General features: G+C 35.6%; 1 protein-coding gene across 1 annotated transcript; it reads left to right on the top strand.

The window, feature by feature from the left end:
* Positions 1 to 745: 745 nt before the first annotated feature.
* LOC113402471 (uncharacterized) lies at positions 746 to 20,929 on the top strand. The gene is made up of 15 exons (XM_064220041.1): positions 746 to 892; positions 1,086 to 1,183; positions 2,072 to 2,291; positions 3,563 to 3,646; positions 10,497 to 10,620; positions 11,417 to 11,543; positions 12,053 to 12,208; positions 12,383 to 12,540; positions 13,306 to 13,450; positions 15,496 to 15,602; positions 16,179 to 16,273; positions 16,777 to 16,935; positions 18,371 to 18,517; positions 19,020 to 19,465; positions 19,858 to 20,929. The coding sequence occupies exons 2-15, from the start codon at positions 1,100 to 1,102 to the stop codon at positions 20,908 to 20,910; spliced, it is 3,105 nt and encodes a 1,034-aa protein (XP_064076111.1). The 5' UTR covers positions 746 to 892; positions 1,086 to 1,099; the 3' UTR covers positions 20,911 to 20,929.
* The last annotated feature ends 1,816 nt before the right edge of the window (positions 20,930 to 22,745 follow it).

Raw genomic sequence — 22,745 nt, 5'->3', positions numbered from 1 at the left:
ATAATTCAGTAGCTTGGATTGATCTAAGCAATTTCTTGGAACATCGTGAGAAATGCGGTACAAGATGCAGAGTTTAGTTGGGGCTAGGGCTTTTTGCAAGCCCGCCTGAGTAGATACCACCCATACATCAGATATTTTATTTAATATAATATTGAATTAGCCAGTGTAACTGCAGGTACAAGGGACATGACGTCTTAGTTCAGTTTTCAGTTCCCAATGTTAATGGTGCATTGGCAATGTAATGGTTAGTATTTCTTACACCGCCTTTGTCTATGACGGTGGTGACCACTTAACATCAGGTGGCCCATTTCCCGTTCGCTAACCTATATCATAAAAAGAAGAGTTATCCAACATCTCTACGCAAATCGAGAATTGAAGGATCAAATCAGCTCGGAAAGTTTTTTAGAAAAAGATATGAGATACTTTTCCTTACCTTACACTCTATAGTCAGAGATTAAATAAATAAATAACTTTTGACGTCTCGTGATATTATTTAAGTCTGCGTTCATTATTACAAGGTATAGCAAGAAAAAAGGTTTTTAAAATAACATAATTTTTCGTTCTATTACACTATATGCAATTTGCATATTTTAAAAATTAATTCGAAAAGTATAATGTAGTATTCAGTACTGCTGTCAACTGTTCCCGATGAAACAATTCCCATGACAATTGACGGCTTATTCTGTCATATTTCTTAAAAAAATAAAAATCTGAAAACAACCAAACAAGCGACGATTTTGGGTTTCTATGTTTGTTGTTGCAGTTAAAATAAAATGATAATAATTATAATGCCTTAACAAAGTTTACTAATATGTTAAATTGAGATCGTGCTGGTTAAAAATAAAATATTTATGAACTTTTTATTAATAACTTACGCTCGTAAGTAAAAAAAGTACGTATGATAATTCATTAAAAAAAAAAACAATTTAATTTCTATCTTCTTTTCGCTTAATGAATAAAAGCATACGAAATTGTAATGTTTTTAACATTTTTAAAAAATATTTTAATCTGAAAATAAATTAAATTAATAGATGATATTTATACACAATTTTTATAATTGTTTTTTTCATTTTACAGAATGCTAGTAAAGTAAGTAAACATGGCAAAGGACGATACAGATTCGAAGAAAAGTGTTAAAACCAAAACTAATTTTGGGGATCATAAATGTAAAATATGTACTAAGGTAATATCAATTTAACAAAATATTGAAATGATAAATATCTTTATTATAATATTAATTATTTGGATGCCAGTTTGTTACGAAAGGTGGTGTTTTTTCTTAAAAGTAAAATTATTTCATAATTATTAAGCCTACCCTAAAACTATTTAAAAAATATATTAAGTCAAAATTATCCAAATCATTGTAGCTATAGAAGTAAAGTATTACAATTTTGAAAAAGTTATTTTAAACAGATTTCAGATTACAAAAATATATACTAACAATAATTGCAACAAAAACCTATTTTGTACACTGAATTAATAAAAAAAAATTACAATGTCAAAACAACATTTAGATACTAACGTAATGTTAAACAAGCTATGAGCACAAATAAAGACACTAGGATTCATATTTGTTTACCTTTGCTTGTAGTTAATATAATTTATATAGGAATAGTTTTTCTCCAGCTGCTAATAATTTAATTAGGTTTTAGTTATAAAAAAGAGCCTAAATCCTCTCTAGGGGTTCCAGCTTGCTTCATACCAAATTTTATTGAATCCAGTTCAGTGATTTACTTTTTTCATATATAATAAAGACATTCTAAAAAAATTGTGATTTTTTTTATTTGAAGTAAATAGTTCTTTGGAGGTTTAACATATTTAGGAACAGTCTTGCCATAATTATTTGTGTATACAAAAATATTATATGATTTGTTATACAGAATAAGAAATTTAATTCACCAGTCTGCCTTTCTATTGTAAATAAAATAAAAATTAACGAGTAGGAATTGTAATGCTTTTTAATATTAAAGGACAATATTTTGATTGAAAACTCCTATTGTCTTCGAGTAGCGACTACTACTTACCATCAATTTGTGCAATTGCCAATCTGCCAGATGTAATTTTATTTTAGAGATTCTCGGACAAGTCGGGGCTGGCACATCATGTGCAGCTCCATTCAGCAGAACGTCCATATTCCTGCCAACTGTGCTCTCACACATGTAAAACTAAGAAGTATTTAAGTAAGCACATAAAGAGAGTCCACAATGCGGCAACAGAACATGAGTGCAGCTTCTGTGGCCGGAAGTTTCATTACAAGAGTCTCCTGGATAACCACATGTACATACATACCGGTGAGTTGTGGAGGATTGTGTGTCTGAGATGACTCAATGGTTTAACCTCAGTGTATCTTAAGCAATGTTTTTGGGTGAGTCCGAGCTCCCACAAAATGAATCCAGAGAATGTTTAAAAGTATTAAATTGTGTCATCATCCTCCTGCCCTCATCCCAATTATATTTGGGATCGGCGCAGCATGTCTTCTCCCATACTTCTCTGTCAGATGTCATCTCACAAGTAACATTGTTTCTAGTCATATAATCTTTCACACAGTCCATCCATTGTTTCTTTGGTCCTCCCCTTCCTCTATATCCATCCACATCCATGCTCAAGACTTTCCTCACAACATGGTCTCTTCCCACATAACTTCTCGGTTATCGGTACCACTTTCAGACTTCCTTTTATGTACTCATTCCTTGCTCTATCCATTCGCGTAACACCACACATTCCTCTCAACATTCTCATCTCGGCTACATGCAGTTACATTTAGTTTACAGGACGAGATAGCATTTATTAAAATACTATTACTTTTTTAATGTAAATGAATCGTTATAATAAGATTTATACGATCAATAAGGCTTGGTGTATGTTGTAATTGTGTAATTCAATTAAATCATTAGGGAATAAACTAATTGTTGGGGAATTTGCTTTGGGAATAAATGATCGTCTCCAGGCCGTTTTAAATAGTAATACATTGAAAAAGTTGCAATGTAAAAGCAGTTGTTGAAAAGAAATAAAAAAACAAAAGAAAAGTCGTGTTGATTTCCTTTCGCCGGTTCTACTTAAGAGTTGAGGTGATTTATTACCAACGCCGACTAGAATTGAATGATTTTTTTGGAATTTGACTGTACACGATGAAATTATCTTTCTGCTTAAGTGAATTTAACTCGTGCTCGGCCTTGAGGCAAAGCGATGTCGAGAGGGGTGGATGGTGGTTACAACTCGTGAATCTTAAGCGATCGTAGCGGGTAATTCCCGGTTTGCTTTATTTGTAATTATAACCTGTTAAAGTCTGCCACATATTTCTATATTCTAAGCCGCTGTTGGCTTGGGGCTTATTCAATTTCAACCCTCTGCTCTAATTGACGATGTTCTGGAATAAGCTCTAAACCTTCTCAAAATGAGGGGGAGCTTGGTGTGAAACATAATTTAAGCACACGAAGGGTTAGTCGTGCTTTTTCGAACCGTGTACAAGTTGGAAGTCTCATTGAAGACCATATATAGTGTTCCTTGCCAGTCGGTCAGGAGGACTTAATCACGCTAGCCACTGCATCTTTTTTTTTTTCAGATGAGAGACCGTTCAAGTGTGACGTCTGTGGGAAGGGCTTCAATTCGACCTATTCGTTGAACACACATAAATATATACATACAGGTAACATATGTTTTCATTTTGTCACGCACATTGTTTTGGAACGAAGTTCTTTAACGCGGCTCACAGTAGATTGAACAGAAATCGTCACGTAAGGGAAAAGCGTCATGCCCCCTCCCCCCCCAGACGATCTTTCCCTCTCTTTCTCTCTATCTATTGTACCTAAACGATTTTATTTAAAGTCATTTTTCGTAATTATTTTGATTCGTATTAAGAACACAGTTATTTTTAACGTATTAAAAATTTGAATATCATATCAAATAACATTGATAAATTAGACATTACTCTATACAATATTATATTAGTGTTGAAATCGTGGAGTTGGTATTTGTTGATTTCTAGGCAGGATATATATAAATTTAATTGTATTCTACAGACATCTCTCAGACTCTGTAATTAAAATGGTGGAAAAGAGTAACTACTGAGTTTCTTGCCGGTTCTTCTCGGTAGAATCTATATTCCGAACCGGTGGTAGGTTTACATTTAATTCTACACTGTAACACGACGATTCAAAAGTGCTTTTATGAGCCTACTTGAATAAAGATTTTTTTTTTACTTTTTGTGACTCGGCCTTCGTGCGTATTATTTGTGACAACGAGCAGGGCCGGACCGTGAGTTTAGTGCCTGGGCTAATACAACTTAGGGGCCCCACTTAAGATACACCTGAACGTAGACTTGAATTCAATTAATTGAATTCGGTTTTATTAATTGCAGGATTCGCAGGACTGTAACCCATACGATCTATTTAATTTAATAAAATGATGGATTTTTTTCGCATTTTCGTCTATTTTTGACTTTGACTTGATTTAACTGGGGGCCCCTTGAATCCACGGTGCTGAAGCCCAAAAAGTCATACGGTAGATCCGGTCCTGACGACGAGTTTCCCACGCTGTTCAATTTCAAAATGGCGGCTGTCTATGAACGAGATGACTTCATTTTAATTAGATGTGTCAAATAATGGTTGAAAATTCACGCACTAGACAATTATTTTCGAATAATAATAACAGCAAATTTAAATTATATATTTTATTAAATAACAATGATTCTCTTTAAATATTTTTTATAATAAGCGTCTTCAACACAGTCAGAAGGCTTAACACACTGACCAGAACTCTCAACGTATCTAAAACGATTAAAAAATTGTTAAATTATTATTGGCATTATTCTTTACGGACCAAATCGTCAGCCAGTTGTATTGTAAATCCAGAAAAAGAACAGTAATCCATATTTTATGAATAATCTCATGATTAGTGAAGGAAAACTTTACATCGACATACACGATGTTGGATAAATTCCTATGACCTTTGGGTCAACTCGTATTGGAACAGTCCAGTTGATCAAGTTTCCAACCTTCTCATAATAAGGAAAAAAAAATCTTAGTTGAGGGATATATTTATTTACATATTTTAGTTGGGAGTTTGTATTTTCAACCTTATAACTGGCCACTCCTGCTCACAGAAAATGGTACTATAAGAAATATTAATATGGCTCATAATGGAAACTTTGATGTTTGATCTTTTGTAACTTTGGTTAAATTGGACCACTCACTCTTCAAACCGAAACACAATAATATCAAGTATTGCTGTTTGGCGGTATATATGCCGAGTATATGAGCCGAGATGGCCCAGTGGTTAGAACGCGTGCATCTTAACCGATGATTTCTGGTTCAAACCCAGGCAGGCACCACTGAATTTTCATGTGCTTAATTTGTGTTTATAATTCATCTCGTGCTCGGCGGTGGAGGAAAACATCGTGAGGAAACCTGCATGTGTTTAATTTCAACGAAATTCTGCCACATGTGTATTCCACCAACCCGCATTCGAGCAGCGTGGTGGAATATGCTCCAAAAAAAACTTCTCCTCAAAGGGAGAGGAGGCCATAGCCCAGCAGTGGGACATTTACAGGCTGCTAATGGTATATATGATGAGTAGGTTCCCAGATAGGCTTGCACAAAGTCCTACCGTCAAGTAATCTGATGTTACAGTTTCCTAGTCTCATCTAACATATGACCCCCTCCCTGCGGACACAAGCAAGTTAACAATAAAAATTCTCACCCGGCCTTGCAGAAACATCCGGGTAATGATATCATGAGGCAATGTGTAGACTTCAATGTGATCATATTGGAATGGCTTTTGTGCAGGTCGACAGATTTCCTCAAATATTTGAGGAGTTTGTTGACGTCGAATATGTTGTTGCGGAGATCTGTGTTCTGACCGAATATATTGTCCAGGAGAATCTGAAATTGGCAATATTGTGTAGTATTGTTTGGTCACTCATCAGATATTCAACCGCCAAACAGCAGTACTTAGTATTGTTATGTTCCGGTTAGAATGATGAGTGAGTCAGTGTATAGGCAATAAGCACATAACATCTTAGTTTCCAAGGTCGGTGGCGCATTAACGAAGATGATGAATCTATCAGAACGAAATCATCATCATCAACAATATTATTTTTATTTATTTTATGATATATATTGGCACATAAGCAAAGGGACCACCTGATGGTAAATAGTCACCACCGCCCATAAATGATGGCACTGTAAGAAATATTAACCATTCCTTAAGCCAATGCGCTTCCATCTTGGGCACTCAGATGTTAAGTCTCGTGTGCCTGTAATTACCCTAAAATTAAATGAATTTAAAAATTCTAGTTTGTTATATGAATGGGAGTATATTTACCTCAGTCATTTCTTCGGTGAATTTGAACCTTGTGTTCGCATATTCGTTTAAAACATTCGTCATTATAGATAAGAATTTAGCGTCGAAGTTCGATCGTCTAGAACATTCTTTTCGAACGATTTTACCGATTAACTGATTCGGTTTAAATTTCACCAAATGCCAACACTTCTTCGTTGTCTTGTTTTTCTTATAATCCTCACTGTAAATATCGTCGATTTTCTTGTTACTTTTATTTGGACTTGATGTATCTTTTTCATTTTGTAGGGTTTTAAATATTTTATTGTTTCGTATGTGTGAGTGCAAGTTGACGTTTGATGAAATGTCATTTTGAAAAGGTTCTTTAATGTCGTCTCTAGGTTCTTTATCGTGTATAGAATTTTGCCTAAGTCCATGCATGGTTTTGTATATTATATCTTCGTTAACGAAATCATCTTTAAATATTTTTTTATTTATATTTTGATGTCCCAACTGTTCTTGAATGGATTTATTGTAGTCTGTCATTATCAATCTGCAATTAAAAAAGTAAAATATAATTAATATTTTTTTAAATATCTATGAAGTGAAATAAAAGGCATGCATGGTACCTCATATGTAGCCTCAACAAATCGCGTACGTCATAATATTTTATTCTATCGTCGTGTGTATTATGTTGGTGGGAGGGTTTTAAGCAAGTTCGTCTCAGTATTAAACCACCACACATCATATACTCTACCGCCAATGAGCAATGTTAATTATTGTTGTGTTCCGATTTTAAGAGTGAGTGAACCAGTTTAACTACACATACAATGGAGATTATTAATAACATCTTAAATCCCGAGTTTAGTGGTGCATTGGTGGTTAGCGAATAATTAATATTTCTATTAAGAATATTTTTCTCTTTGATTGTTTATATGCCTAGATACTAAGGCCGGCCTCTACTGTCTAGGCGCCTCTTGCTGAACATGCATTCGGCAACCTTTATTTTTGACCAGGGTCAGACTGGACCGCAATAACCTGAACCCATTTCCATGGCCTTCTTTGACATTTCCGGGGCCCTAGTAGAAATCGTATACAAACTTATTTCTTCGTGTCTATTGAGCGGTGTCATCAAGGACCAACCCTAACGATATGCATAAAGCATATTGAGGGTGCGAAGCACGAGAGACCGAGACCACAGCACTAGACTAAATAGACTGTCAAAGCTGAGATCGCGTCCAAGGAAATAGTGGTCAACAGTTGACTACTAAGAACACGCACACTAGTAAAGTAGTATGACGTTTATTAAGCGTAGTTATCACGCACACCAAGATAATAAAGTTTTCTCGTTTACTCTACTACTTTTGTAGTACTCTATTTCTATTATATCAACTAAAGAAAAACTACAGAAAAAATAAGAATATAGATTGTTAGAAGCAGAGATATTAACGCTGTAATAAATATTAACCATTCATATAAAACTATAATAGTACCTTTCAATTGCGTTTCTGATGCTTGCACATAAAACAGGACACGAAAATCCGATAGGCATCCAAGGCATAGTATTTGTGTCCTCGCAGTAAACTCTCGCTTCGATCATATAAAGCGATTGTCTTAAAAAAATTAACCAGAGAAACATCAAAGTTATCATTTACGTGAAAACGACTAATCGTTTTGCTGTTTCTAATACTATGGAAAAAATTGCTAAATATTGGCGTATGTATTTCGTTTTAATTGTATCTTCGTTTTTAATCGATATCAATATTATACAATAAAGTTCTCCCGATACGTCTTTCTATCTGTTTTTCATAGAGCCTTTCATCTATGGATGGATCACTGACTCATGAGGTTCGTTAAGAATAATAGGCTGAATTATGACGTTGCTTGTTAGATATGTCAGAAAATGGTGACTTGAAGCTTAACTGGTGCTTCGTAAACCAATAGAGTTACATGTATTATGCGTTTTACGTAGACCCTTATTCTACCGAATGGGTAGTTAGTTCTGATAATTAGAAACTCATCAGTTTCCAAGTGTGTTGCATTAAAATTTGCTAACAAGGTATGAAACTTGACGCTGTTTTTGACTTGGGAATATCACAAATATTGCAAAGATGATTTTGCACTGGAGATATTTGAATTAAGATAGTTTTGAAGGTCGTTATAGTGTTGAATTAAATACGCTTTGAAATTGAGTTATTGATGATTTTGATCTTGGAGTCCGTTTATAAGAGACTAGCTACTAAGGAGACGTCTTCACTTCCATATTTCGTTAGAGCAGAAATCAGAAAGATCGTAAATATAAGGAAGACCGAGTGTCTCCGCAGTACGGGTATGTTAACATTGTCAATACCAGACTCTGGGTTGTTATTGAGAATGTCGTGACAGAAAGACTTCTTTCTATGGTCCCTACTTGGTGTTTAAATTTTGCCAAGGATTTTGTTGTCTTATCAGATGGACACAGCTTGGTGTTAAGGCCTTTTGCAATCCCGTCTGGGTTGGTACCACATACTCATCGCATATACCGCTAAACAGCCATACATACATATATAAATCGCCTTGTTTCGGATTGAGCAAGTCTAAGTACACAATGGACATCTAATCTTATTTTGCAAGGTTAGTAACGCAATTTAAGGAGCACCAATGTCTTTTGACATTAATAACCACTTTCATAATTACGCTATAAATAATAAAAAAAATAAGAAATGTCATAATATTTAGCTAGTGAAGCTATAAAACTAAATTAACTGTTGCGTAATCTGATCAAATCAATCATTATCGTAATTGCTTTCTAATTACATGGACTTTGCGTTCGTACTTGTATTTTATGGTGACTTTTTAATATCAGTCACATGATTTCAGAGTTTTACACAAAAGTTATAGTGATGATAACGTCCTGACTTCAGTCACGGCTAATCTCAAGGGAGACCAGCGAACTACGCAGGACACATTATAGTGCAAAAATGTGTGCGCAAACACAGGTTCACACTCTATGAGGTTGAGGAAATATCATCACCCTCATAGATCAATCCTCACCAAATCGGTTCGAAAATAAACCATTATTTCTCGTAAAAGTAAAGGATAAAAAATCGTTGTTGTGGGCTATCCCTAACAGATAGATATATACAATCGTGGACTTTTTTGAAAACTTTTTTAAGGTGTACAACACTGTGGTACATTATTTTGATCTATCTCGTAGGGTTCAGCCAGCGTTTGCAATGTTAGCGCAAGAAATGTATTTATTTACGACATCACTTCAGAAACTTCTAAAATTATCAGTGTTTTTCTACTATATTATGCGTGTATTATACGTATAAACCATTCTCTTGCATCAATCTATCTATTAAAAAAAACCGCTCAAAATCTGTTGTGTCATTTTAAAGATCTAAGCATGCTGCATACTTTGTTTTATACTATGTAATGATGGCGTAAACCGATTTTTGTTAGCTGCACATCAAAAAATCGGTTATGGTCTCATTTTGAAAAGCTCCAGTCGTATATTCAGAAAAATAAAGATGATTCATATTTGTAATTTACTAAATTTATTAGAATCAATTTTAGAAAGCACTACCGCTGTATAAGGAAAACAAATGAAAAACGTTAACAAAATTAAAGTAAATTGTTATCGACAAACTGAAATTCTAACGGAAGTAATGTATACTTTTTGACATTAAAAATTTCATTCAAACAAGGTTTCATAATTTTGGCGCCGAATGTATGTAGATGAGTTACTTGCAGTTTATAATGAAACGAAATCAAAACAAGACCTGTTTTAGGTCTCGAAATTCCGAAAAAATCTTTTGAATAAACGCGAAGTTTCGCGGGCGACCCACTAGTATAAGTAATTCCTTATAAAGGAGCATTACTACTGTTCAGTACTATTTCTGTCCGTTTTTTTTTTCACAAATCACTATAACGCATATTTAAATCAGTTTACTGGTAATTATATAAAAACACTTCAATATTGCGGAGTAATTGATTCAAACTCGATTAACACATTTAATATGTCCCACGCAATTCAAGTACCGTCTTCTCTACATCACAAATCAAATCGATCGAATCAGATTCCTTTGTTCAATGTAGATGCATTTTATTGAAAACAAAACAGTACCACCGCTTCGGAAAAGCTCTGAAAACAATCGGCGAAAGATACACAGTGTTTATTTTTCACACCGCTTTAACTTTTTTAATAGCACATATAATATAACAAAATTCTCTTTCAGATATAAAACCGTTTAAGTGTCAGTTCTGTGACTATGCGTGTCGTGATAATTCGACGTTACGAAAACATCACGAACGACATCTAGGCGTACGGAAGCACTATCAGTGCAAGATGTGTGAAAAGAGGTTCGTATATAACAATGGTTTTTAGAATTATAATATTATAATCTATCATTCAACAAATATTGAAAAAAATATACACAAGTAACAATCATATACAGCAAAATAACAAAAACATTAAAGAACTGATATCATAAGCAACCGATTATTCAATTCTATCTATTCTGTCAACTAAATATGGCTGCCTCGCCGCCCGCCTGTCATATCCTTTCTTCTGCCACGTCGTCTGTCCGGTGACGTCACTTCCCCGGCGACGTCACTCAAACTTCGTTCAACAATAATATATAATTATAATAATAATAAAGACGACTTACTTTACAAAGTAGGTAACTAAGATCATATGAACGAATTTAATTGTGTAGCATATTTAACGATGTTTTTTTTAAATAATAATAATTGGTGGACGAGCATATGGGCCACCAGATGGTAAGTGGTCACCACCTCCCATAGAGAATGGCGCTGTAGGAAATATTAAACAATTCCTTACTTCGCAAATACTCCACCAACCTTGGGAACTAAGATGTTATGTATCTTATGCCTGTAGTTACACTGGCTCACTCATCCTTCAAACCGGAACACAACAATACTGAGTACTGTTGAATCGCCATTTTGAGATTGTAATCCAGAATCTCCTTGAGCTTTCCATTTGTGCTCGATTCACGAGTCTCCCAAACTCGTCTGCTGTTGTCGTCGTAAATACGGAAAAAATTAGAGAACCGAGACATTACAAACTGATACTTTAATTTTTCCACTATTCGGGCTTCCATACACTTCTCTTCCAACATTATTTTTTTATTTCTAGTTATAAAACGAAGAGAGTGCTGAAAGCCCATATAGCTGAGACTCATTTGGACATGGAAGTTAAGAAAAAACCATGTAATCACTGTGGGAAAATGTTCAAATCGAACACCACTTTGAACGCTCATGTTGTAAGTATCTTAGTGTAGAGTTACCCCGTCCCGGCTTCACGTGAAACCCTATTGATTTACGTCGTGCCAGTAAAGCATTGATATTTGTGAATAACATGGTAAAAAAAATTAGTAACACGCTGCAAATTTGCAATTATCATGATTATAGCATTTTGCAACATATATTAAATTTGCAGTGTTACTAATTTTTTCAACATTGGTTTTAACAAAAAACGCTTTTCACCCATTTTCAACCCTTTCCCTTCAACCCACGACGCTGCAAAATCACACGGTAAGATGTTTTACCTTACTAAACAAACTTACAAAATTTCGCCGAGTTACGAATTTGTTAGCGATTTTGGGCTTTATTGACTGGACTAAAGGAACTATTCTTTTATGTTTGTTCTTCAATCTGAAAGTTGTATATACACCCTTGTTGTACTCCTGTGTAGCCGGACAGACGGCTAGCTAACAACAAACATTTTGAATTTGACTTGACGACTATAAATAATAATTTTGAATGTCTTCAGAAATTGGTCCACGAAAAGATATATTCGTGTAAATGTGACATATGTGGCGTGGAAATAAGTAATAAGTATAATATGGCGGCCCATCTCACGAAACATGTCCATTTTAAACCCTTCAAATGCAGCTATGAGGGGTGCACGAAGAAGTTCAAGGATAAGGTAAGTTCTAGTTAGTTTAATTTGATAGTAGGTGAGAAATCTTTAATCTTGATGGACGCGTTTCGGGAAAAATTTAGTATATCATGGGATAAATAACTGAACTACGCAGTTTTACTCGTTTTAAAATTATAGAAAATTTAGTTTCTTGTGACGACTGAATGGGTATTTTTTCAGGGTACCCTCAAAAAGCACTCTTTAATTCACTACCCGGATCAGCAGTATGTCTGTACGTTGTGCAAGAAACGCTTCACGCGTATCAATCGTTTGAACGTCCACATGAAACAACACAGAGTTAAAGAGAAGAGCGCTGTTTGTGATTATTGTGGTACCAGGTGAGTGGAGTTCAACCCCCCCTTTTTATCTGTCCTTTAATCTCCACGGACTAACTTATAAACATTGTTCAGAGAGTGTTAGTTAAATGATTATATCTCTTATCAGAAATTAAGTTGCAAATAAAATTCAAATCGTTTCTACCATTATTATTTTTTTATCATGATAATTCTACAAATAGTAGTGATGCTGTTTTCGATAATGATGATGTTAAGGAAGTTAATAGTGATGGTGGTGATGATGATGAGTATGTTAATAGTGATGATGATGACGATATTAACAGTGATGATGACGATGATGTCATCAGTGATGATGAGGATGTTAATAGTGATGATGATGACGATTTTAACAGTGATGATGATGACGATGTCATCAGTGATGATGAGGATGTTAATAGTGATGATGATGAGGATGTTAATATTGATGATGATGACGATGTTAACAGTGATGATGATGACGATGTCATCAGCGATGATGAAGATGTTAATAGTGATGATGATGACGATGTTAACAGTGATGATGATGACGATGTCATCAGTGATGATGAGGATGTTAATAGTGATGATGATGACGATGTTAACAGTGATGATGATGACAATGTCATCAGTGATGAGGATGTTAATAGTGATGATGATGAGGATGTTAATAGTGATGATGAGGATGATGACGATGTCATTAGTGATGATAACGATGTTAATAGTGGTGATGACGATGTCATTAGTGATGATGAGGATGTTATTAGTGATGATGATAATTTTCCTTTTCAGTTTTTACAGTAAAAATTACCTCCGATCTCATATAATGAAGAAGCACTGCGTCAGGGAGCAGTTCCAGTGCGACGCGTGCGGGTTCCTCACCTACAACAAGCCGAGTCTCGTCATGCACATAAAATACGGGCACGCCTTCGAGAAGGTGAGTTGATTAACAATAAGCGAAGGTTACGTCGAAAATGGTAACGATATCATGACTGGGCTAACGCATCGGCGTCTCGTGATGTAAAGACCAGCGCATTCAGAAAGGAATATAACTCTGCCTCTAGGTCCTTTAAAAATCGTGATTGCTAAGGCGGAGTACATTGGCAGAATTGGCAAGAGACTGGTGTGTCTCGCTTCAGGAACACGTGCGTTCTGGTCTCTCGATAAGGCTGTTTTAGGGAATTTCTGTCAGCCTTCCTTTCCAGCTTTGCACAAGGACGGTGAGTCATTGGCCCATACCGCGAAGGAGAAAGCTGATCTTTTAGGCTCTCTCTTCGCGTCGAATTCGACTCTGGATAACCAAGGAAAGTCACCACCAACAATCCCGCGATGTGATACCACGATGCCGGTGATTAAATTCCGGCAAAATGCAGTTCGTAAAGCACTTCTTTCTTTGGACATTAATTAGTCAAGTGGACCCGATAGCATCCCTCCAATCGTGCTACGGACATGTGCTCCCGAGTTGGCACCGGTCTTAACGCGTCTTTTCCGGCAATCCTACGCATTAGGCGTCGTCCCGATCTCCTGGAAGACTGCTTTGGTGCATCCGATTCCTAAAAAAGGTAACCGCTCAGATCCGTCCAATTATAGGCCTATAGCCATCACCCCCTTGTTATCCAAGGTAATGGAGTCCATTGTAAACTGCCAGCTCCTGCGGTGTCTAGAGGAGTACCAGCTGATTAGTTACCGCCAATACGGTTTCCGTCGGGGTCGCTCAGCCGGTGATCTTCTAGTTTACCTTACTCATAAATGGGCGGAAGCAGTTGAGAGCAAGGGGGAGGCATTAGCAGCCAGTCTGGACATAGCGAAGGCCGTCGATCGCATGTGGCACAAAGCGCTTCTTTCGAAGCTTCCTTCCTATGGACTTCCCGGGAAATTATACAATTTTAAATTATATATTACTAGCTTTTTGGCAGATCGGAGCATCAAGGTCGTTGTCGACGGTGCATGCTCCGACCAAAAATTCGTTCATGCTGGTATTCCACAAGACTGCGTTCTATCACCCACTCTGTTTCTTCTGCATATCAATGATTGTTGTAAATCAGGAACATTTGACCGTATCCAACGTAGAGCAGCTCGAATTATCGACGATCAAGCCCTTTCGGATCTGCTCGATCCTTTGGCGTAGAGATGTTGGATCACTCTGCATCATCTACCGAATTTTCCACGGGGAATGTTCCGAGGAATTGATTGGATTAATCCCGGCAGCTGAATTTCACCTTCGGACATCCCGTCAAAATTCTAAATTTCACCACCTAGATGTCCGAAAATCCACAACAGCGCGATTTTTAAGGCATTTTCTGCCTCGCTCAACCACTCTGTGGAATCAGCTTTCGCCGGCGGTTTTTCCGAACCGATACGATTTGGGAACCTTCAAAAAAAGAGCGTACTCCTTCCTAAAAGGCCGGCAACGCACCTGCAACCCCCCTGGTGTTGCAGATATCCATGGGCGGTGGTAATCACTTTCCATCAGGTGAGCCTCCTGCTCGTTTGCCCCCTATAGCATAAAAAAAAAACGTTTGACACTCACCAAACGACACATTAGCTTTGACAGTCTATCTAGACTGTCTAGACTATAAATATCAAGGAATCAACTAATTATTTACTACAACAAAGTTACAAACCCAATAACAGTTATTAACGGACATATTTAATCAATCTTCGAATAACTTAATACTTGATAGCGTATACCACGCGCTGTTGACGTTTTGATTTGTTCTTGAACAAAATGGCCACTTCGTTACCATAGACGCGATACTCGCTAGTGACAATGATAATACACTCTTTTCATAGAAAAGCCGTCATCACTAAAAGTCGTATTTATAAACGATTTTTTACTAATAATTGTCTTTATCCGGATAGATTTTCTTTTTAAACTGGCAACCTCGTTGACACGCACTGACAGTGACGTTTTCATAGACAAACCGTCATAAATAAAAGTGTTTTTTTTTATTTTTTATTATTCAAATATTTTTCTTTCAGGACAGACAGTGTAAGATTTGCAAAAAAAACTTCAAAATGCATAAATATCTGAAGTTGCATTATTGGAATACACATTGTATCAAATACAACATGTCTTTGAGGAGGCCGTGAGTATTGTTTTTATAATCAACACTAGTGATCCATCCGGCTTCGCACGGGTCATTTATATATCCTATAGCACTCAGAAATAATGTAGTTTTCTACCAGTGAATATTTTTTAGAATTGGATCTGTAATTTCAGGAGATTACCACATATAAACAAACAAATTTTACCTCTATATAATATTAGTAAGATTTATAAACATTTTTGTTTTGATTGACTGAACACAATGCCAAAACTCTAAGGTGGAATTTGTCTCTGTTTTACACGAATAAGCCAAGGATCTTAACTTTTGTATCGTAATACTTGTAACTCTAACGGTTTACGCGGCGCCAGTGAAGCTCCCGGTCAGCATTTTTCCGACATCTTCAACAGTCATTGTCATATTTCAGCAAATTAACCAAAAACCGTAATAAATTTACACCTAAACCTTCCTCGTGGATCATTCCGTCCATTAGTAAACACTGTATGAAAATTCCGATAGTATCTAATTTTATCGCATCAAACAATCATCAACATCAAACATACAGACAGGATGGAAGGACATTTATAATTAGTGAAATTTTGTAAATGTATATTTTAGGAGACCGAAGAAGATTAAAATTATCATAAAAGAAGACCACAACGATATAAAAGAGATAGAACTATTGCACGAAGTCAAAGTTGAACCTTTAAGCGGTGAGTACTATAATATTAACCTTATTAAATATCTTACGAATTTACAATGAATTGCCCAAAGAGTGAAGAATGCAAAGTTATATAACATTTGTATAATATGTGTGTTATATAATTCCACTATAACGAGCTACCCTCAAATTAGCTGCTAATATTGCAAAGCGTTACGAAAACTCGTTGTCACAGTGTAAAAATATCAGTATGTGGGATAATTTATTTTAATAATGTTGTACTTTTGTTTTGTTTAAATATGTTATACTTGGTGGTAGGGTTTTCGCAAGCCCGTCTGGAAAGGACCATCCACTCATGAATTATTCTACAATTATATATGTGTTATGTCTCCTGTCTGGAAGTCAACAAGCATTAACTCCACGCTTTTTTATCATCTATATAATTAGTAAATCTAATAATTAGTACTTTTGTGTTCCGGTTTGTAGAGTGAGTGAGCCAGTGTAACTACAGGCACATCGTATCGACTTTGTAACAAAATGAATATATTTCAACAGACTCGGATCCAGATCAAAAGTCAACGGAGTATTCGGAAGGTGTATTTTCTGAGGATATCTCGAGAGCCGTTGAGAATAAGGCGAAAAAGATAACTCCAGTGACTCGCTTTGAAGATTTCTTTATAGAACATATTATGCGACCTGACACGAATGTTCAAGGTAAGACTTTTTATACCAAGTCTTATTACTCGGTGGTAGGGCTTCGTGCAAGGTCTTGGTACCTCTACCTCCCACTCCTCATATATTCTACAGCCAAATAGCAATAGTTAGTTGGGCCAGTCGATATTCGATTCACGATAGTATGCGCATGCGATCTCGTGATGTCCCTTAATGGACGTAGTGAGCGCTGAGGCGCACCAGGCGATCAAGGCACCGATGATTCCTAGTTTACAGAGAGAGGAGAAAATGGTACTGAACTGTTTTGTCTTTTTTTTTATATATAGTTTAACTAATTTTCGCTCGCGTTTTAGTGGGGGGGGGGGTAGTTTAAGGTATGAAGAAGTTTATATCCTTCTTTGAAGTTAAAGCTTGCTTCAAACCAAATTTTATTAAATTCGGTTCAGTGTTTTGGCCGGCAAAAAGCAACAGACACACAGTTACTTTCGCATTTATAATATTAGTATAGAAAAAATTGGGTATACTAATTTTTTGGTCAAGAAGAATCTGTGACTGATAACCCTCTTATTTATTTGTTTTGAAGATTCTTGTAACCTGATTAGATTGTCCTTACCTCCGGCATTGCTGTGATAGACCTTTCCGATACAAGTATTGCTGGACCAATACCGGATATAGACCATCCAGCTATTGTGATATTTGATTTATTAATAGGACTTCTAGAAGTTTCGGAAAAAGCGATCTTTCCCTCTCTTTGTTTCTTTCTATTAAATACGGTTTTATATAATGTATTTAACAGGGCCGGATCTACCATATGGCTTTTTGGGCTTCAGCCCAGGGCCTCGTCGATTCAAGAGGGCCCCAGCTAAGTCAAGTCAAAGTCAAAAATAGACGATAATGCGAAATAATCCTTTATTAAACAGATCGAATGGTTTACAGCCCTGCGAGTCCTGCAATTAATCAAACCCATTCAATTAATTTAATTCAAGTGTACGTTCAGATATGTCTTAGGGCCCCCTAAGTAGTGTTAGCCCAGGGTTGAACTTACGGTCCGGCCCTGGTATTTAAACTTATTTTTTGTTATTGTTTTAATACGCGTGGTATTTTTAGTAGTAATTTTATGTGTATTAATTTTATTTATTGTTATTTAATTATCCTCAATCGGTTTTAATTTGTTTCATTGTGTCCGTTATTTTATACATAATGTATAGCAAAAGCAACTTCGTTCCAACCGGATGTCCTGTGACACATAACTTTTTTATTTAAAATTGTTTGTTTAATTTAATAAACAGTTTTATATGTATGTGTGTATTTGTTATGTGTAATTTTACTCTATTTTTTATTATCATGTACGAATATGGGTGCCAAATGTTGTCTGAAACATATTTTTTATTTATATATAGGCGGAGAAAAAATTTGCCCAGCAGTGTGACATTCACGAGCCATAATTTAATTTTTCCCATTCTTTCATCTCGTATAGATTCGGAGTATGATACGAAATGTGACAATGAAGCCAGGACTAGCATAGATAACGTCATTAAATGTAAGACAGGGACGAACTTATCGGTTGGAAAGAGACAACATCGTATGGTAGTTGAAATAGACATCGCAGGAGAACCGGAAGAAGGTGAAACAATTTTTTGTAATATTACATAGTTTAGAGAAATACTTGAGTGTATGTACATAGAACTTGTCTTGGGTCTTCTGGGTTATTTTATATTGCTGTTCTGATTTCTGAGTGACCCAGTAACATATACACAAGGGACATAACATCTTAGTTTCCGAGGTTGGTGGCGCATTGACAATGTGGGGGATTCTTTATATTTCTTATAGCGGTAAATGTTTTTGGGCGGTGAACATTTACCATCAGGTTTAATAAAAAGCTAAATAGCAAACAGATGCTTGTTCCTTTAGCGGTACAAGGGAAATAACATCGTAGATCGAGTAGCAGTATTTAGTTCTTACAGCATTGATTCTGAATTTAGTTTCTATCGAAACCGACAAGAATCTCATTACTTATTCTTTAACTCAAATGAAATATAAACTCAACTCAGTTTTAAGTCCATGTTCAAATTTAAATACACACTGTGCAACTGCAAATTGTATTCAACCTGCATTTGGTATTCCAGCTAAAGTTGATATTAATGAAGTCACTATAACACAGCCTAATAATATTTACAATACAATACTAGAAAATACGAATGGAATACAAAACGAACAAGACTCGAATTCATGTGTCACAAATCTAACCAAATCAAATGGTATCATTGAAACTAAAAATGATTCCAAATCAATACTAAATGATAATTTTAATAATGATGAGTCTGTTGAATATGAAGACACAAGTGAAATAGAAAACGATAAAGAATCGACAACGTGTGAAACAAATCAAACCAAATCAAATGCAAATATCGACACTATGGATGTGTCTATAACGAAACTGAATGATGATTGTAGTGATGACGAAACTATTGAAAATGACGATTTAAATGATAGTGAATATGTTGACAATGAAAAAACATCGCAATCGAAAAGGATTAAATTCAATACTCATCAATGTTACGTTTGTTTCAAGGTAAGACGTAGGTATACACAAATAGTTTGTAAAATTTACATAAGTATTATTTACATTAATAATATACAGATATAAAAAATTGTATACCGTTATTCGATTCAACGGTATTCCGTTTTATGGGAATTAAATAACCCTACTGCAATGAAACGATCGCCACCAAGCCGTTTCAAATGAGAATAATTTATCATTGAAAATATTAACACTAAAAAAACGCTTACATTCTTTCGCCAGTTCATACCAATGAAAATCTACCACCGGTTCGGAAAATAAACACTTCGGTTCTGAGAAAAATTAGCGAAAGACTCGTTTTTGTTTTTTTTTTTATCTCGAGTTAAACAAATTTCATTCAATAAATAATTAAATATTGTTTAAATATATATTATAATTTTCAGCTGTACGAAACGCGAGAGAAATTAATAAATCACTGCAAAGAACATTTCGACGTGTGCAATGTTAATATGTTAAAGAAATGTCCTCTATGCGACTACGTGACCAAATTAAACCTACCCAGACATATGCTTTTAGTTCACAAATTAAATATAAAACTACCATTCGGCGGAATAAAAGATAGAAAAGATAACAATAATGGTTCAAGATTCTATTACAATATAAAAAATGACAATTTCACCGAAATAGAAGTCATACCGAGCGTCAAGAATCTAAATAAAAAGGCATACGTCGCTCTTGATAGGAAAAAACGCGAATTAGACAATAAAGGTTTAACGAAAACTAAATTGGTTAAGAAAGATGGCGAATGGGTCGTGGAAAAGGAAAAAATCAACATATCGAGCAATATTATTGTGCCAAAGATTAATTTACCAAATAGTGAAGATTATTTGAGCGAAATGAAGCTCCTGTACAGGAAAGCAAAAAACAACGGTAAAAAGATGCTGTTTCCGTGCGATAAGTGCGTGAAAATATGCCAAACGATGAGCGCTTTGAAGTTGCACTCGAGGAAACACAATCCAAACGCTAAGCCGTTCAAGAAGAAAGTATGGAAGCATAAATTGAGTGAACAAGAATTGTTAAAGTTAAACGACAAACCACAGATAACAAATCCCAATCGATACGAGAAACCGAAACCGATCGTCAACAAACACAAGTGCGATCCGAAATTGAAGGAGTTCTACGAGAATAATATTAAAGGTGGCGACATACAATTCTGGCAGTTTCTGAAGATATTCAATAAAATGTCGCGAGAAAATGTCAACGATTTCGCCGATTTGGAAAATCGTAAGGAATTTGGTATACATTTTAGTTTGCCAGAGACTAAAGTTGAAGAGAAAACGAAAACGAAAGGCTTAAGTGAAGGAAAAACAATTAAAACTAGAACAAGGAACGCGTTTAGACGAATTATAATGATTAGTAAGAGGAATCACGAGAAAAGGAAAGCTATGATTGACGTTTTAAGGCGGAAGTTATCAAATACAATAGTTGGGACGTAGTTACATAATATATTTTTCGGTTGCAATTGTAAATATGTTCAAAATAATAATTTCTGGTGAGATTCATAGCGCGCTCATATGATCCGTTTTTAGTTGAAGAATACTTGTTACATTGAAAATGTTATTTTTAATTGAATTAGATGTTCCGACTTTGATTAAATGAGGATGTGATCTCGAAATATTTCTTAAACAATCGGAGATTATTAATGAATGATGAAACGAGTACTATACTACAAACGAGTCATTTTTATTTTCTCTGTGCGCGTGACAGCTACACTTGACTCCTCAAACGTCACACTGCTTTACTAGTGTGCGTGTACTTAGTGGGCAACTGTTGGCCAATATTTTTCGACAGTTCTCAGCTTTGACAGTCTATATAGACTTTATTTTATATAAGAAATCGAAAATATTTTTGGTCTTTCGCTTTGGGCTTGTCAGTAGACTAAAATCGACACATGTGAACGCAACTTAAGAGTTCGATATTTGAAAGAACTTTTGGTTAGGACTGGACTAGAGGTGAGGGAAGTATGTCTCATTTCTCTACGTCAGTGTCTAAGGAAATGTATGTTCCATAAATTGGTAGAATGGCGTTCTTCAGTTAAATAGTATCATGCAAATATACATGATACTCTCTAGTTATAATAAATCCATTAATCCGCATTGGAGCAGCGTGGTGGAATATGCTCTAAAACTTTCTCCTCAAAGGGAGATGAGGCCTTAGCCCAGCAATGAGAAATTCACAGGCTGTTACTTTGTTTGTGATTACAAAATTTGATCAAAATATTTTGAAAATAGTAAATTTTGACGACGAATGTCCTAATTTATCTCTAGAGGCGTAAGTTTAGAGTGAAGTCTCTAGAAATGTCACTATTTGCGAGCTTTTGATCGCAAGTATTCACTAATTATTCACTAGTTACCACGTGTGAGGGCATGTATTAGGGATAAAAAGTACCCTATGTGCCATTCTAGATTATAATCAATCTCTCAGCCAAAATTCATTCATATTTGTTCAGTCGTTGTAACGTAGTAGAGCAACAGCCAACAGAGAGAAGTGTGCTTTCGAAAGCATATTAAGCTGTTGCTTCTGCGCTAAAACTTTTTCTTAGATTTTGTCAGATTTGCCGTCCCATCTGATTATTAGGAGAGAATAGAGAGTGCACCTGTGCTTGCGCACACACTTGTGCACTAATAAGTTTGTGTAATTGTCTGGTCATTGGCTGACGTAGCCGAAATCGGTCAGATTTACAATCGTCGGTAGACCTCGTTCCGTTTTACTCTAACGAATATTTATACGTATTCTGCAATCTTCACGAATCCAAAATGAATACCACAGTTTATTTAGATCTCAACCAATGACGTCAATTCAAGGTCAAAGGTGTTTATTTTCGTTACTCCTGTCACTGGAAATCAACTGAATATGAATATATTTATATCATAATAATAACTACTATTGCAGTTATTATTATGGTATAAATAGGGCCTGTTTCTCTATCAGGAATTGCAATCCGGAAAAACGGATCCGGCATCATTATACGTCTACCGGATTCGGTACCAATATACTGAACTTACTGAATATTACGCCGGACTGCAATCCCTATTCTCTATCAAGATTTTTTCGTTATCAGCCCCGTCTTAAGCATAACTAGCGCCCGAGTTCGAGGAATGTTCAGCCGATCTGCTCTCCCTCTAAAAGATGTGTGTGACCTTCTGGGGTGCCTCACTGATGGTTCAAGACGCGCAGTTACTAGTTTTTCTGTTCCCCTACACTCAAGATTACAATGGGCCTGTCCATTATAATTATATGTTTTTGTCATCAATACAAGTATACTCCCAGT

This window comes from Vanessa tameamea, chromosome 31 (genome assembly GCF_037043105.1).
Source record: "Vanessa tameamea isolate UH-Manoa-2023 chromosome 31, ilVanTame1 primary haplotype, whole genome shotgun sequence".
Lineage (NCBI taxonomy): Eukaryota > Metazoa > Arthropoda > Insecta > Lepidoptera > Nymphalidae > Vanessa > Vanessa tameamea.
The sequence above is the reverse complement of the archived record's forward strand: the minus strand, read 5'-3'. Positions and strand labels throughout refer to the sequence as shown.

What these genes read in the sequence shown, in the direction of transcription:
- LOC113402471 (XM_064220041.1), top strand. Translation starts at nt 1,100, where the DNA reads ATGGCAAAGGACGATACAGATTCGAAGAAAAGTGTTAAAACCAAAACT. An exon ending in ACGGGCACGCCTTCGAGAAG is followed by an intron (nt 13,451 to 15,495) that starts GTGAGTTGATTA and finishes TTTTTCTTTCAG; the next exon opens with GACAGACAGTGTAAGATTTG. An exon ending in AATGTTACGTTTGTTTCAAG is followed by an intron (nt 19,466 to 19,857) that starts GTAAGACGTAGG and finishes TATAATTTTCAG; the next exon opens with CTGTACGAAACGCGAGAGAA.